Here is a 17,225-nt window from a genome sequence, read left to right on the forward strand (position 1 = left end):
TAATAGTGTTAACCCCAGCTGAACTTTCTTTACATGTTGCTAAATATCAGGCAGCTACATGAAGCTAAATATCAGGAGCTTTACATGAAGTGAAGCTCCACTGTGTTGCCCAATAATGGTGGGGTGATGAGCCCCCTTCCTCTTTTGAAAATTGACAGCCCAACAAGGACAGGTACCTGGTCCTTACCAACCAATGGGAGGCTCATTGTGCTAGCAATGACACTTTCATTTGGAAAAAAAAAAATCAATCAAGAATATAAATGTAACTCCAAGCTGCTTTAAAATGAGCAGGTTTTTCATTTCGTTGATTGGTGGGAATTACAAGATGATGAATATAAATATCAGGTAGCAAGCTGAGGAAACCATGATCTCTAAATATTGTACAAGTTCCCTCTTACTTCAGGTAATATTCTTTGTGTCTTTTCCCCCCTGTGGTGTTTTTATTAAGATAATGATCATCAGCAATATTTACATGAAAATGTTTCTCTCATGGTTCATCAGTTTCTGCTGCTCCCTTTCCATCTGAAGGCTCCTCTCCAGCAGGGGGCAGCGTGGGTTTTTAGTGAAAGAACATGGAGGGCATCAGGTGTGAATGGAACAGCAGGACCAGATGAAGCCTGAAATAAAAGAAAGGGCCTCATGAAGGCACCGGGAAAGGGGATGAAAAGAGGAAATCACAGTCACTGCATTATTTATTCTTTTACTTCCTTGTGGAAACTCCTCCAGTATCTAGACATCTAAACGGAAAAAACTTCCAGTTGATTTTCAATCTAAACCTTCGTATTTTTTTTAAAAAATGAAATAATTATTATTAAAGTAATAAGCTTAGTCCTACAATCTAGATCAAAGGTGAGGATAATTGTACTCTCACATCAAAGCTCTCTCTCTAGCCATGCCGGCCAAGGAAGAAATCATCCTCTTCACACAAGAGGAGCCATGAAGGAGTTGTCTATGATGTTGTAACTTGCCTCCCCACAGGAATGAGGAAACAATCTGGAAAAGAGTAAGGAGGAGGAGGAGGAGAAGGAAGAAGAACATAGTATTAATTCAGTAAACCTCTGTTATCAGACATGCCTGGAGAATTTGCTGTTTTCCACATTTTCTCCTAAGATAAACCCCATGAAAAATAGCCTAAGTATAAATTATTATTCTTTGAATTAATCTGTTAATGACTAATGGAGCTAAATGCACTGATGACAGCCATCATATTAAATCCAAATTAACCTGATTAGAACAAATTTATATAAAAAATAAGACCCCTGATTTGGAATGCTAAGAAGCGTATTAGATGGTTAAGATACAGATGTTTATCATCAGGAGAGGCCTGGTGCCTAACCTCAGCTCTCTTCTTACAGAATTGGCCTTTCATTTTGTCTCCATTTTATTTTATAATCCTAGGACCTAATGATTATGTTCCAATGTTGACAGATTCCTACAGTGGCTAAAACTCAGTGACTGTCAAAAATAAGTAAATAAACTTAAAATCACATCCCCTCCACCCCGCCTTTTCTTTGAGATGGAGTCTCACTCTTTTGCCTAGACTTAAGTGCAGTGATGCAAGCTCAGCTCACTGCAACCTCCATCTCCCAGGTTCAAGAAATTCTCCTACATTCCCTTTTTAGGCCTACAGGAATGGCTTCATTTATAACAGCCAAGGTTTCATAGCAAATCTCTGTGTTTGCATGTAGTCATAACAAATTGGCAGATTTACGTGTGTGTGTGTGTGTTTATGATTAGCTTTTCTAATTAAAAAATTTACATAACAGAGGGACTGGCAAATGACTGAGGAATAAAAACTATCTGGAAACAATTATTAAAGGTAAATGGATATTTGGCATCCTTTGCTGAAAATGGCTGAATGTTCACTTTCTCTCTAAAATACTATTTTAATAAGTAGATATTGAACATCTATTATCATGCTTAGTACTGAATGGGATGAGAAGGCTCTCATTTTCCAGACAGGATAAGATAAATGCACAGAAATCCATCATAAAACACAGATTAGGACTGGTCACAAAAGAAATCCAGACACATCTGGGGAATTTAAAGGATGGAGAGCTCTTTCCAAGTTTAAGAATCGAGATGATTCACAAAGAGATGACCTTTGAGATAGGATTTGAACAGGATAGGTAGAAGAAGTAGGATTTCACCCAGCAGTGCTGTGAGAAGGCTATTCCAAGGAGTGGTTGAGTGGGAGTTCAGTGCATATTCTGAGAGTACAGAAGAGTCTGATTGACTGAAGGAAGACTTGGGAGCTACATTAGAGGTGAAAAGTAACAGACACTGAACTAGCAAAAATTGAGATAGCAGCAAGGGATTCGGTAGTTATTTCAGAAGCACCATCTCTGGGGCCTGAGAATGTTCGTAAAAGCATTTCAAGAAGCGGAGAATGATCATGACCAACTCTCAAGATGTCAAGCCCCAAGACCACATGGAGACAGCAGCCGAACACTTGGACAGTGAGATTGCTGAAGAAGACCACATAAACATTGTTCATCTTCCTAAAATTCTGGTTTGGGAGTCTGAGGTGGGGCTTAAGGATCTACATTTTTAACACAAATAATCTGGTTCTGATATAGATCATTCCTCAGATCATTTCTTTAACTTTGTAAAAGGCTTCAAAGTTATTCACTTATTCATTCAACAAATGTACATTGAGCACCTAATATGTGCTCAGCACTGCTCAGAATGTGGAGGATTTAACAGTGAACAAAAGAAACATAAACCTGTGCCCACATGTAGTATGTGTTGCAGCCAGGTCAATCTAAATCAGTCCTACATGTGTGGGTCAGGAGACACTAGATAAAACCATCTTTCCCCAGAAACTCCCCCAGTGGAAGCTTGACACTGGGATCCGGCCTTTCACTTAGAAGTACCTGGCCGAGCCTCCAGCATCCTCCACAGTGGTTCAGGCTATGGGGACATGTTCCCTGATAAAGTTTCACATGTGTATCTGTCATTCTCACAGTAAGAGCTGTATGGCATATGATTTAATGAATGTGAAAGTATTTAATGAATGAAAGAATTTTGAAGAACCTCCTAAAAGCCTTCAAAACCTTGAAAATAAAATGTGGATCTTATTCCCATAAATATTCAACATCAACGGGAGGCATCTAGGGCACACTAGAGTTTTCTGTGTCTTTAGCCCCGTGTATGTCTTTAGCCCCCAACTAAAGGGGCAATCACATGACCCATGATCATCCCCATAGCGAGGTCCCAGACCACGGGGACCAGAGGTCTCATATCTGGTTTTTGGCAATTCCATTGCCATTACAGTGTAAACTTTTCTTCGTGGGAAATCAGAAAGGCATCATCATTCCCATCTGACCAGAGAGATTAGCCAAGGCCATTCAGCTGGACAGGGTCAGAGTCAGACTGGTCCACCATATCCTAGATCAGATATGCAGAAGTTTAAACCCAACTCCAGACTGGTCCAAAGGATCCAGGTTGGAGAAGAGCAATTAGTCTCCCTCTCTTCTACCTACAGTCCATCCCAAGTGAACCCAAACTGTCAGGTCAGTCCAAACCAATTCTAATCTCCTTAGCATGACAGATGCACAGAACTCCTGGTATAGGTGCTGGCCAAGCATTAGGCATCAGCCCAAGTCCTTCCTGGGGAGGCATCAAAAACCCATTAGCCTCCTTGAACTGATCAGCCATGGCAGCAGTCTCCGAATAAGTGAATTTCTGAACCCATTTGATTTCTCCAGGAAGCTTGTTGTTAAACCTGCTTCAGATGTCACAAGTCACTGGGCTATGCTGGGCCCCCTTAGGTGAGATGATGTAATCTTGTGTGAAACAGGCAAGTGGGCCCATCTTATCTATTACAATTGCTTTCTCTAGTTTCCCTGCTGGAGGAGTTACTGGTAGGCAGGTTCAAAGTGCTTCTGGGATGAGCATTGACTTTTTCTCTAAGCTTTCTCCATCAGCACCCACTAAACATCCAAGGAGATAAGAGGAAAGCCATTTGAAAGGCAGCTCTCTTGTGTGTCCTGATGTCAGTTAAACAGCTCCAGTACAGACTCTTTTATTAGTTTTCCCAAGTCTGGATCCAGGGCTTCCAGAGCCAGAAACTAAAAGACCTGCGTGATAATGTTCACCCATTATAGACATGAGGCATTTATCTACCCCCAAAGGATAACTCTACAGAGCTTGATGAGCTAGCAGAGCATCTGGGTGCTCCCTTAAATTCCTGTATCCATTTGTTCAACGAATTCATTGAGCAGCTACTCAATTTGTTCCGAATCAGGTACACTGGCAAACAAAAATGGACTCTGGGAATGGAAAATGTACAGGTTGGAGGGGGTCTAAGCAGGCATTCAGGGGAGAGGGGTGTCTCTGGTGATGCTTTTTATCTGCAGGAAGAGAGAGAGTAGCCCAGCCCTCCTGTTATTAATGACTTCCATGATTACTCCTATGAATAGCACAGGCACATTTTCTCCTTGAGTAATCAAAATAATTGCCTGGGGAATGGAAGCTCTGGAAGAAATGGAGTCTGTGTAGAAAGAGTAATGAAAGGGAACAAAAGCACCTGACAGGGAGAGCATTGAAGAGAAAAGCGTGCTGAAAAAGCCTATGGAAACAGTCTTTTTTTCTTTCTTTCTTTCTTTTCTTTTTTTATTGCATTTTAGGTTTTGGGGTACATGTGAAGAACATGCAAGCTTGTGTCGGGAAAGTGCCAGACGGGCTGAAAAGGAGGCGGCAGGATGACCACGAGTCTCCTGGGAAATTGCTTCCTCCGCCCTCTCAGCCTGCCTAATGAACTGTGTCCTTTTCTTACCTAGGGGACTACCGGGTTTGAAGCGCATGTTGATAAGTGTTTGGAGTTGGCAGAGTATTTATACAACATCATAAAAAACCGAGAAGGATATGAGATGGTGTTTGACGGGAAGGTATGTACTTGGATTTCTACTATCCCAGAAAGTTTAGTCAATTCCAACTCTCATCGCTGATACGTTTCGATGTAAATGACGAGCTGTCCAGGTAAGTGGGACCATCACAAAGGGGAGCAGTGGATGGTGGGGTAGCTGTTACAAGCTGGAATAAAGATCAAACCCACCAAGCAGTCTGTCTAATGTCAAAATCAAGCCCCCCAAAGGCAATGCCTGATTGAAAAGTGGGAATTGTGTTCTGAACCTGCTGAATACATCTATTTGAAATGTCCTTGGAATTTTTAAATTGCCAGCCTGGGCCAGATGTGAATCCTCCTTTCCTTTTTGTAGCCTCAGCACACAAATGTCTGCTTCTGGTACATTCCTCCAAGCTTGCGTACTCTGGAAGACAATGAAGAGAGAATGAGTCGCCTCTCAAAGGTCAGTGCTCGAGCTCCTCTGATAAATGTGTGTATTGAGCCTTTCGTGTGCACATTTTCTTTATGACATATGCCTATGGCCTTAGGAGAAATCCCATCTGGGTGCATGGACCCACTCCCTTCTGTGGGCTCCCACAGACCTAGGATGTATAGAACCTGATATATGCAGCCTTTTTTTTTTTTTTTTTTTTGAGACAGAGTATCACTCTTATCGCCCAGGCTGGAGTGCAGGGGTGTGATCTTGGCTCACTGCAACCTCCACCTCCTGGATTCAAGCGACTATCCTGCCTCAGCCTCCAGAGTAGCTGGGATTACAGGTGCCCACCACCATGCCCAGCTAATTTTTGTATTTTTAGTAGAGACGGGATTTCAATATGTTGGCCAGGCTGGTCTCCAACTCCTGACTTCAGGTGATCTGCCCACTTCAGCCTCCCAAAGTGCTGGAATTACAGACGTGAGCCACCGCACCTGGCCTATGCAGACTTTTAACAACTCTATTTGCTTGTTTTCTGAGAATGAGTTTATGATGTCTTAAAAGAAGTAGTCAGGTGATATCCTTTGTTGACATTCACAAAGCAGCAAGAATGTTGCTGAAGTTCTCTGATCTTCCAAGTGAAACTGGTGCTCAGTTACAAGCACAAAAGAGACTCCAGGTACCAGAAATGGTTAGCAAAAATACTGCCGCTGACCCTCTTGAGCTGCCAAGATCAAGGCTACACTGCAGGGTTCTTAGAGCTGTGGTGGCCCCCAAAAGGTAGGAGGGCAAAGAACAATAATAACAGCCACTGTTTGGAGTGTGTATTGTGTCCCAGCTCGGTATCAGGTGTTAGGTTACTTAAAGCCTCAGAGTAACCTGACATGGGAAGGACTGTCCACCCATCTTGCTGATGGGGTAACTGATGCACAGGGAGAAAAAGTAACTCCCAAAATCTCACAGAAAATCTGCCTCCAGAGCCTGAGGGCTTGAGCTTTAAGTTGTACTGTGGTCAGTAAGATGCCCTTTATCTTTCATCCTCTCCTGCTCCCAGCACGTACACATGAGTGAAATATGGTTTATAATGCACATTGAAGGGGAGTATATGCAGGACCTGTCCCCCATGGAAAACTAAGGATGATCATGTAGAATTGGAGCTCAGAATTGATTGGTTGATTTGGGGGTTCCTTTCATTTATCGCGAAGGAGGGAACCTCCTCTAGTCACTGCCAGGAGCCCCGCAGGCTGTCTGACCACCTCTCAAGAGCTTGGGCTGCCTCAGTGACCTTTGGGAACACTTTATTTCCTTCTATGTAAAATGAAGAAGAAGATTTCGTGTAGATTAAAAACCTTCACTAAAGTTTTTAACTGTTAACATTTGCCCTTAAGCACCCAGGATCAAACTCCTCATTAGGAGGCAACTTACACATGGTTGAGGTCTTTAAACCAAGCCTCCTAATTACAGTAGTGATTCGTAATCTTGGCCATACATTAGAATCATCCAGGCACTTTATAAAAGACACAAGTGACCAGGTGTCACCCTGAAAATGTAATCAGATTGTGCTTGGATGGGCCTGGGAATGATTCTGAAAGTTATCCAGATGATTCCAGTGTGCAGCTCAGCTACAGAACCCCCGACCTAGAGGAAAAGATGGAAGAACCAGGATCGTGGTGCTTCTAGAACCAGGTCTGGCTGGAAGGGACTATGGTTATGTTGGATGAGTTAGTGGAGTAGGTTCATTCCGGGAAAAGCACACTCACAAGGTGGGAGGGAAGGCATAGAGGTGGTCTTGGATGAGATGCTCAGTGCAGGCAGTAACAACGAACATAGGGGCTGCGGGTGTCTGCTGTCATTTGAGAGGAAAGAATTCACATTTTTTTCTGGAATTTTTATGGTATGCCTTCATAATGTAAAATTTATTAACAATGATTAATTTTATTTAACCTGTTAGTTAGAAATTAGATGCTTCCATTCTTTTTGTCTTGCACTTCCTTATTGAACTGACTGACCAGAAAGAGAATCGTGGACTAGTTTGGCTGATTTCATTTGTTGAATCAGTCCATTTTCACTGGGCTGAGGGATAGAACAAGATGGGAAGATAGAAAAAACTTTTTTTCTTTATTTTCTGAAAAAAGTCAACTTGGAGGCTCCCCCATTTAAATATCACTCTTCAAATGCCTCCTGCGTTTCAGCACCTCATGGGAGCTGTGATGAGGAATGGAGATGGAGATTATTTCCTGGAGATGGCAATTTTAATATTACCAAACTGTTTTTATGCTGTTGACAATTCAAATATAAAAGTCTCTGGGGATTGCAAAATGAATTCTCCTGATTTTTCTTCATTTTTTATTACTGTAATTAAGAGAATTCAGCAATTCAGATTTGGAAATGAAAAGAACCATGTGAATACCAAATTTAACTTTTGTTCATCTATGCCAATGACTTTTTTAGGCTTTCTGGAAAGTTCTTTATTAAGTGTAAAGCCCTTAATGTATAATGTCCAGGAACAAGTATAGAATATTCACAATACACACACACACACACACACACACACACACACACACACACACACACAGAGTCTCAGAAGGAAAACAGCTGAGGCAAATAATGTGTGCTGTCCAATATGGTAGTAATAACCACACGTGGCTATTCATATTTAAATTTAAATTGATCAAAATTAAATTCAACTAAAAATTTGGTTCTTGAATCACACTAGCCACATTTCAGTTGCTTGACTTGTGACCAATGGCATTGTATGGAATAGTGCAGATATAGAACATCTGCATCACTGCACAGAGTTCTCTTGGTCCACGCTGATATAGATAACCAAAATGGGGGGAAACATGGAGTTCTCTGTGGGAAACAAAAGAATAATGTGAAATTCTGGACAAGACAAGGCAGAGAATTACTCTTTGTACCATCTTGCCTGATTCGTAACTGTAGCGCACAATAGGAACTCAAAAATCATTTGTTGAGCTGAAATTCTATCTTAGTCTGGTTGGGCTGCAAAAAACTAATATAGACTGGGTAGCTTATAAACACAGAAATTTATTTTCACAGTTCTAGAGGCTGGGAAGTCCAAGATCACAGTGCCAGTAGATTCCATGTCTGGTAGAAGGCCCACTTCCGGTTCATCAATGGCCTTTTTCCCACTGTATCCTCACATGGCAGAAGAGGGCAAGGAAGCTCTCTGGGGTCTCTTAAGACTGTGCCTTCCTGACCTAATCACCTACCAAAGGCCCCACCTCCTAATACCATCACATTGAGGGGTTAAGATTTCAACATATAAATTTTGGGAGGACATAAAAATTCAGTCTATAGTAAATATCTTAGGCATATTCCAGAATAAGGAAGGGAAACAACATTTAGGAGACCTAATGCTGGATCATAGGCCTTTTCCCAGAGTGCACTAGCTTGGGGACAAATATCTAGATAACAGAATTTATTAATAAAGCAAGCATAGTCATAGCTTCATGAGAGTGGTAAAGATGAGAATCCAGTCAGTGTCCTTCCTGCCACCCAGCCAGGACTAGGATCTTGCAGATGGCACTTTGTCCCTGAGACAGTGTAGATGATGAATGCATGGGGCACTACGGGCATGTGACCCCACATCCATGCCTTAGACACAGGGAGCAGCAGCAAGTAGGCTGTGCCAGTGTTTACCAAACAAGAATCAAAAGGGCTGGTCTGTTAATCACCTCTTGTGTTTTTTATTCTTCATCTTCTTTTTTTAATTTTCATTATATTTGATCACTATCTGGTTCTGTCAGCTTTTATAGTCCTATACTGATTTGTGGACTTTTAAAAGGTTAGCAGTGGATTTAATACTAAATTTGTAAGGAAATAGTCTGGCCTTATATTTAACACAGACTCTTTGAAAGTCTGTGTTACTAAGTGCAATAGAAATTTTAGTGTTTTAGAACTTTATTTAAGACAGGGTCTCACTCCGCTGCCCAGGCTGGAGTACCGTGGTGCCATCTCGGCTCACTACGACCTCCACCTTTCAGGTTCAAGTGATTCTCCCACCTTAACCTCCTGAGTAGCTGGGATTACAGGCACCTGTCACCACATCGAGCTAATTTTTATATTTTTTTGGTAGAGATGGAGTTGGGACAGGGTTTCACCATGTTGGCCAGGCTGGTCTTGAACTCCTAACCTCAAGTGATCCACCCACCTCAGCCTCCCAAAGTGCTGCAATTACAGGTGTGAACCACTAAGCCTGGCCAATAGTTTAGAATTTCTCATTTAATTATCCTGCTTTTAGATTTTTCAAAAATTTCTCACAGTCTTCCAAAATGTAAAAATAAAGAGGTTTTCTAAGACATAGTGAGAAATACATTTCTGTGATATAGTTTAAGTTTATTTCATGATGCTTTGCTATGTACCCTCTTTGAAAGAGACAAATGTGGATTCCAATTCTGGAAGAATCCCCTGGTTATTGTTTTCTAAAGGACTGAAAAAGCTAATGCCACAAGAGAGAAGACAGTACCCTAAAACTCTTAAGGCAGCCCCAAGGAGCTCTTGTCGACTATGCCTTCAGGGAATTCTTCAACATGCAACCACTCTTTCTCAACTACCCTTCTTTATTTAGGAAAACTAAGAATCCAACCAAAAATACAAAAGCCGAGAAATTAGTGAAATCTCTATGTATATCATCCAAAAGACCACTGAATGTCTAAATAGTAGAAAGGAGAGATTTATTGGTGATAGCAGTTTGCAAACTGGGAAGAGACAGCCTCCAGCATGTGCAGAAGGTGCTCTCCCTTCCAAGAGGGAAAGGGCAGGTTGGGTTTTATGCCTGTATCACAGTAGAGTCATACATATTCAGTAGGTTTTGGGGGGAAAGCTATCCATACTTATGAGCGGAGCTAAGCACATATACCATGAGTAAACATATGTGTAACATACATCTGATGTTTACTTCAGAGAAGGGTTTTAGTGTTAAAATGAGGTGGAATTTGGCTCTTTACATCAAAAGGTGAACTGTTGGACATAAACACAGTTGGTTCACGTGTCTATAAGCTACTAAAACTAGCTTAAGGTCTGCAGTTGCTTACCAGGAAATAACGTGTGTAAGGTCAGCCTTCTGTCAGTCAGAGTTGTATTGGTCTGGGTAGTAAATGAGGGCGAGGAGGGGTCTCATAGCACATATTGTTAGGGAATTTCAATCATTAGGAATTTAGTAATTTGCCTCCAGCCAGGCCCTGAACCCTGGACCTGTAAGTAACTTTGTTTCCTTAACCTTGGTGTCCATCTTAGTTGCTATGGGAGTCTCTATTTTGGTCTCACAGATCACATATGTTCATCAGAATAGTCCGAATCTTATTTTCCTTCTTAACTTGCAATGAATGAATATACAATAAAGTAGCTGTTCCATGTTCCAGCTAATTTTAGTTCATCAGCATTTTCTGGAAGCAACCAAAAGTCATATGTATTTAGACAGCTGTGATTTCTGCCAATTCAGCTTGCTTCAGGAACTGAGGGGATTCAATCTTACTTTATGCCAAAATCTGTTTGGTTGTGGCTGTTAGCATTAATCTTTTAACCTTTGATTTGCATTCATCTGAAAAGCTTCAGATGATTGTCCTTAATAATTAGTGCCATTCTTCAGTATTTTTGCTTAGATTGCCCATGAAAACTAAATGAGAGTTTCATTTACTGAGTAAAGCTCTGTCATTATTTTATCAGTTCTAAAGAGCAAGAATGATTTATTATGCAAATAAAACTAAGGAATAGTGATGTGACTTGTCCTTAAATTCCTGCATCCAAGTGAATTTGGAATTCCTTTTCTAATTTGAGATTTCTCTTTGAAAGAATCACATTGACTTGACATGCCTTGCAACACAAAGGATAAATTTCTTGCCCCTTTGGCTGGAGTATTCTAGTAGGTATGTTTTCAGAAGTTAATCCCAGACTTGAGATATTTAAATTCTTCTTATTATTTTTTACCTGGGATGAGCCCAGTGCTCTGCATGTATTCTTAATGCTTTAAGTGAAAGAAGGATAAGTCCAAGAGAAACATTCCTCCCCATGGAACAAGGGGTGGTAAGGGATATAAGAACTCAACCTAGAATAAAAAAACTCAATGTTGGAATCATCATCCACATCATTTTTAGATAAGGAAATTAGGTTCAGAATGAGAAGTGAAGGTAAAGGTGAAGTCTGTCTGTTGACTTTGCCTTTGGTGACTAACGAATGATTGGACCCAGTGGGAACTTTGCTGATTTTATGCGTTGACTATTTTGAAGATGAAAACTTCATTATAAACCAATTATTTAAAAGTTGATATTTATAAGTCACAGGTTCCTAACAGCATTCCATTTGAATCAAACTGTCCTTCATTTAAGACAAATCCAGCTGTGATATAAGTTATAGTCTCCATTTTGAACTGAGTTTCTGACCATATGTAACTTAAATAAGTGTAAAGTTTTTCTGACGTCTACCATTCCTGGTAGGTATTTGCAGCAATGAAGATCAGATATGATATATTTACAAACTCCAGTGGTAAATATATGTGGACAGATTGTATGTATGGTTAGACATGATTTAATTTTTTGCCTCTGCCTAGATAGCTGTTTCTATTATGCTACTCTTTATAGCAATAAGAATTTAGAAATCCTCCAACATGTACCCAGCACTATGCTAGTAAACAAACAACAAAAAAGTAGAAGACACTGTGTCTGCTCTCCAGGACCTGATAGTTGAGGTAGAGGAAAAAAATGTATTTGCGCAGAAGTAAGAGGATAGTAGGAAATTAGCATATAGTCAGAATCTATGGGGAAGGATCATGGATCATATGTTTACAGCTTAAAAGACGAGAGCTACTGATGGCCACTAGAAGTCAGGAAAGGCTTCATAGCAGTTGTAGGACTGTAGTGGAGTCTTGAAGTAGGATATGAACTGGAAGAGAAAAGGGATGGATTCTAAGTACAGAGAACAGGTCTGACATGGTAACACTGATAAACAAGTGTGAAGAGATAAAAATATGTACAGCAAATTCAAGATATATTTAATAAAGGAGTCTTGTCAGAGTTGAAGATTCATTTTGGCAAATTGTGGAAGATGAGCCCTCAGAAATGGGTGATGAAAGGTCTTTGCATTGAACTAGAGTTTAAGGTTAATTTCATACACAATAGAGAACTACTGAGGCTATAATCAACAATCTGGCATAAATAGAGTATAATCTTGTCCGTGGTGTGCTATCCTCTCTGTGATATGCAACATATGATAAGTCCTTGAGGGTTCAGCTTTTTGCCCAGCTGATTCATCATTATTATTAAGGAATATCTTTCAAAATATAAAGTGAGGCACTGCAAAAAGAGAATGAAAAGAAACTAGAAAACTTCAGGATTTCAAGAAAGTTGTCAAAAGTCTGCTTATCTTCATATATCACCTGATACTGAAACTTACATTTTGATAGCAATCCTCTGAACTGTTTTATTTCCAATGTTTTTACATTTCCTATTGGGGAAAAATGCCCCCAAACGTCTTGCTAAACCATCTGTCCTTGGGTCCAATATAAGATTCATCCCATCCTCCCAAAACACAAACTGGAAAGTCAAGGACAAGGTGGCAGTCACCTGATAGTCTATCATTTATTATTCCTCTTATCCCCTGCAGGATCTTGAATGTGTTAAACTGTTCTAGTTCTCTGATTCCAAGAAAACTTGGGGGTAACTCAAGAGAAAACAAATAAGGTTCTGGCTGTTGAGCTAAAGACTAAAGACTGCTTGCTGCTGGGTTCTTTGACTCGGTAGAATCCCAGGAGAAAGTCATCACGCTAATATGGTCTGTCCCACAGGTGGCTCCAGTGATTAAAGCCAGAATGATGGAGTATGGAACCACGATGGTCAGCTACCAACCCTTGGGAGACAAGGTCAATTTCTTCCGCATGGTCATCTCAAACCCCGCAGCAACTCACCAAGACATTGACTTCCTGATTGAAGAAATAGAACGCCTTGGACAAGATTTATAATAACCTAGCTCACCAAGCTGTTCCACTTCTCTAGGTAGACAATTAAGTTGTCACAAACTGTGTGAATGTATTTGTAGTTTGTTCCAAAGTAAATCTATTTCTATATTGTGGTGTCAAAATAGAGTAGAGTTTAAAAATTAAACAAAAAAGACATTGCTCCTTTTAAAAATCCTTTCTTAAGTTTAGAATACCTCTCTAAGAATTAGTGACAAAAGGCTGTGTTCTAATCAATAAGGAAAAGCTTAAAATTATTATAAATACTTCCCTTACTTTTAATATAGTGTGCAAAGCAAACTTTATTTTCACTTCAGACTAGTAGGACTGAATAGTGCCAAATTGCCCCTGAATCATAAAAGGTTCTTTGGGGTACAGTGAAAAGGATAAAGTAAATATAAAATGTATGTTGACAATAAAAACTCTTGCCTTTTTCATAGTATTAGAAAAAAAATTTCTAATTTACGTATAGCAACATTTCAAATGTATTTAAATACATATAATTTTACAAAAGGAAAATATATATATTAAAAAAGATATCCTATTTTGTAACATATAGATTTTTATTTTATATGGGTTATACAAACTGCAGGGGCAGATATAAAAATGAAGCCAGATTTTTTTTTTCCTTTCTCTTAATGGAGGCACAATAAAACACTTAGCAAAGTTATTTTGAAGCATTGACCCACAAAATTCTTAAAAGATAAGATTCCTTCTTTCTACACGTTATGGCTTATCACATCTCTAAAGTTAGTATTTCAAGACAAACAGAAAAGAATATTGCAAGTTCTTTAAAATAATTGATCCAATTGGCGATAAGAATCTCTTCCCCTTTAAGTTTTCCATGCAGTTTACTCTTAGCGGACTCACTCTGTAAGTGAGACAAGCCAAGCTTCATCTCAGATTAAATTAGGGTAATTGTCTCTATTCTGCTTTCCAATTTGGCCTGTTTTGAACAGAAGGTTTATTCTCATTCTTGAGGCATCTTCCAAATAGTATTCTTTTATTAGGTCATTTGAATTAATTAGAGAAAATAAAAATAAAACCTAATCAGCCTGAGCAAAGAGGAATGAAGCACACTCCCAGAATATGGTAAGCCCAGAAAATTAAAGTTGGCCTTGGAAGAAGAAATCTCTGTGGGACAATAATGGCATCATCCTGGTGCCATATTCCCACTGTCCAGGAAAGAGAAATTTACCTCCAGCGCAATTGTTTAATTCCATCCCCTCCCCATTCCTACCCACAAACTCTCTCCTGCTAGATTCCCTACTACTGAGATCCAAAATAATTAATTTATATTCCATGGGTCGTTGTTTTTCTTCCATTAAATGAGCTTCTCACCCTAGAGTTTGAGACACTATCTTAAGGTTTTCCTTTATCTATCTCTCATTGAGATCCAAAGTGACCAGAATATGCAGAAATAATAAGATCCTTAGATTCAAAATAGTATTTTTAAAACATCCTTCTTTCCCTGTGAACCTGATAGAAAAACATGAGCTAACAAAAGCTTCCACAGATATTTACGGGGTCACACATTGTCAGATTCCAAGTCCTGATAGGAGGATACTAGATTCATATGAAAACTGCAAATGCAAATTTAGGAACATTTTCCATTTCTGAATGGACCAGGCAGTTCAATACTCAGACTACAGTTATACAAGGGAAGAGAGAAGGCCCTGCCCTTCAACATGTGGAAATGCCCTACAATATAACATATAGAAATGCCCTGTAATATAATCAAAGGATCCAACCATCTGAAATTTTCCTAAGCTTGCCCCTACATTATTTCTCCCAGGTTATATGCAAAAATAGTGATATTTTATATGAACATGGCTTTGGGCCCTTTCTGTCTAGAAAGCAAATGGGTTCACTATGATGATTAGAACTAAAGCCTTTCATCTGTGCCACAGAATTTCCTGAAGGAATAACCTTCCATTCTAGACTTTGTCTAATGGCTAAGCATCCCTTTCCTTTCTCAAAACTGGCTGCTGAGAATCAACACATAGCTGCCCAACTATCTTGAGCCTCAGGCCCAAAGGTTCCACTTCAGAGGCAGAAAAGCTAATTGATCCAACCTGCTGTCCTTCTTGGAGAAGACAGTGGGGCCCAATGCCCTGGTGAACCAACCTTGCTCTACTCCAGGATGCTTTATCTCTTGGGTTACAGACCGTGGATTGTAAACTGCTGCTTTTTAGGTCAATGAGATGATACAATTTTCAAGGACAATTTGTGTCTATGTATGAAATTCCAGCAAAACAATTCTAGCAAAAACAATAGCTCTTCTTCCCCACTGCCCTACCCCTTCCCAATACTCCTTCAAATTGGCCGAGAGCCTTGCTTAGGCCTGTGCAGGGAAATTCTTACCAACTGTAGCCCAAAGAAGGAAGCAAATAAAAGCCCAGGTCCCAGTAGTTTAATAAATAGTCTTGAAAGGAGGTGTGTAATCTGCACAGAAGAGAGGGAGGGAAGGAAGGAAGGAAGGAAGGAAGGAAGGAAGGAAGGAAGGAAGGAAGGAAGGAAGGAAGGAAGGAGCAAGGAAAGGAGGGAGGAAGAAGGAGGAAAGGAGGGAGGTAAGGAAGGAAAGGAAAGGAGGAAGGAAGGAAGGAGAAAAAAAAGGAAGGGAGGGAGGGAAGAAGGGAGATTATTTTGAACATTAGCCCACATTCCCAGTGGCATGGTCTTTATGTGGGCCCATTCTTACAAATCTCAGAAAAGTTTGGTTTTAGCTTTAATCAGAACTGACATGGCCATTTTCATTTATACAGCAATATTGTGTTTATCATTTCAAATACTTGAACAAACAAGTGTGATATGTCTTTATCTGAGACCTGCACATGGTATGAACTTCATAAACCATCACAGGATGTGAGGAAAGAAAAGGAAATCAATTGTGTCTGACTGTGTTGCCTTTATTATCTTGATAGTACTGTCTTGTCACCTCAGACTGGGGTTGTGCACTTTAGATCTGAACTGTACAGTGTTGCAAATCAACATGTGTTTCTGTAAAAGCTTGTACAATATATATTATTGGTATGTCTTTTTTGTGTGGTAGCTCTATTGAACTTTGATATTATGAAAACTACATTTGCATCTGTTCCTGTTCTCTCCCTTTCCTAAACTATATGCCCTCCACATCAGCTGTAATAGAGAACATGCCCTCAGCTAAGCCCCTTACCGAGAAACTTCCTCTGAGAATTGTGTGACTTCACAAAATGCAAGGTGAACACCACTTTGTCTCTGAGAATAGATGTTACCAATCATGGAGTGTCACCAGCTGCCAAAATCACAGGTGTTGGCTCTGCTGGGCAGTGGAGTAGTTGCTACTCTTCAGAATATGGACAAAGAAGGCACAGGTGTAAATATAGTAGCAGGACGGGGAACCAAGGAACCTCAAACTGGGTATCATCTTGCACGTGCTCTTCTGTTTTCAAATGCTAAATGCAAACATTGTGTATTTATTAGTTACGTGTGCCAAACTACTGTTCCCAAATTGGTGTTTCTGGATGACATCAGCATTCCCCCAACATTACTTCATTACTAAAGACAGAAAAAAATAAAAACATAAAATATACAAACATGTCGCAACCTGTTCTTCTTACCAAATATAAACTTGTGTATGATCCAAGTATTTTATCTGTGTTGTCTTCTAAACCCAAATAAATGTGTAAATGTGGACACATCTCAGGCTGTGGATAATTGTTCTGACTTTGTCTTATGGTGGAGATGATTTTCAACAAATTGCTAGAATCAAAGGCCCTTCACTTGTCAAAGAGCTCGACGTATCTTTGGGTCTTTTGCGGCAAAAAAAAAAAGCTCTTCTGCAGCTACCCACACTGTAGGTTCTGAAGGATACCTTTGCCCCACTCTGGTTTCTCCTTCAATCAAATCTGATCTTTTTTAACAAAATATTTTATTATGGAAAATTTTACATACATAAAAAGGTAGAGAAAATAATATAAACTTCTTTGTAG

General features: G+C 39.8%; 1 protein-coding gene across 1 annotated transcript in view; it reads left to right on the forward strand.

Moving 5' to 3' along the window:
• GAD2 (glutamate decarboxylase 2) overlaps nucleotides 1–16,933 on the forward strand; it is a 90,029-nt gene extending 73,096 nt beyond the window's left edge. Inside the window, exons 14-16 of the mRNA XM_002750103.6 lie at nucleotides 4,785–4,892; nucleotides 5,223–5,312; nucleotides 13,087–16,933. Coding sequence (XP_002750149.1) covers nucleotides 4,785–4,892; nucleotides 5,223–5,312; nucleotides 13,087–13,260 — 372 coding nt within the window. The 3' untranslated portion in view covers nucleotides 13,261–16,933. The remainder of the gene's footprint in view (nucleotides 1–4,784; nucleotides 4,893–5,222; nucleotides 5,313–13,086) is intronic.
• The last annotated feature ends 292 nt before the right edge of the window (nucleotides 16,934–17,225 follow it).

Source organism: Callithrix jacchus, chromosome 7 (assembly GCF_049354715.1).
Source record: "Callithrix jacchus isolate 240 chromosome 7, calJac240_pri, whole genome shotgun sequence".
In the NCBI taxonomy this organism is placed as follows: Eukaryota; Metazoa; Chordata; class Mammalia; order Primates; family Cebidae; genus Callithrix; species Callithrix jacchus.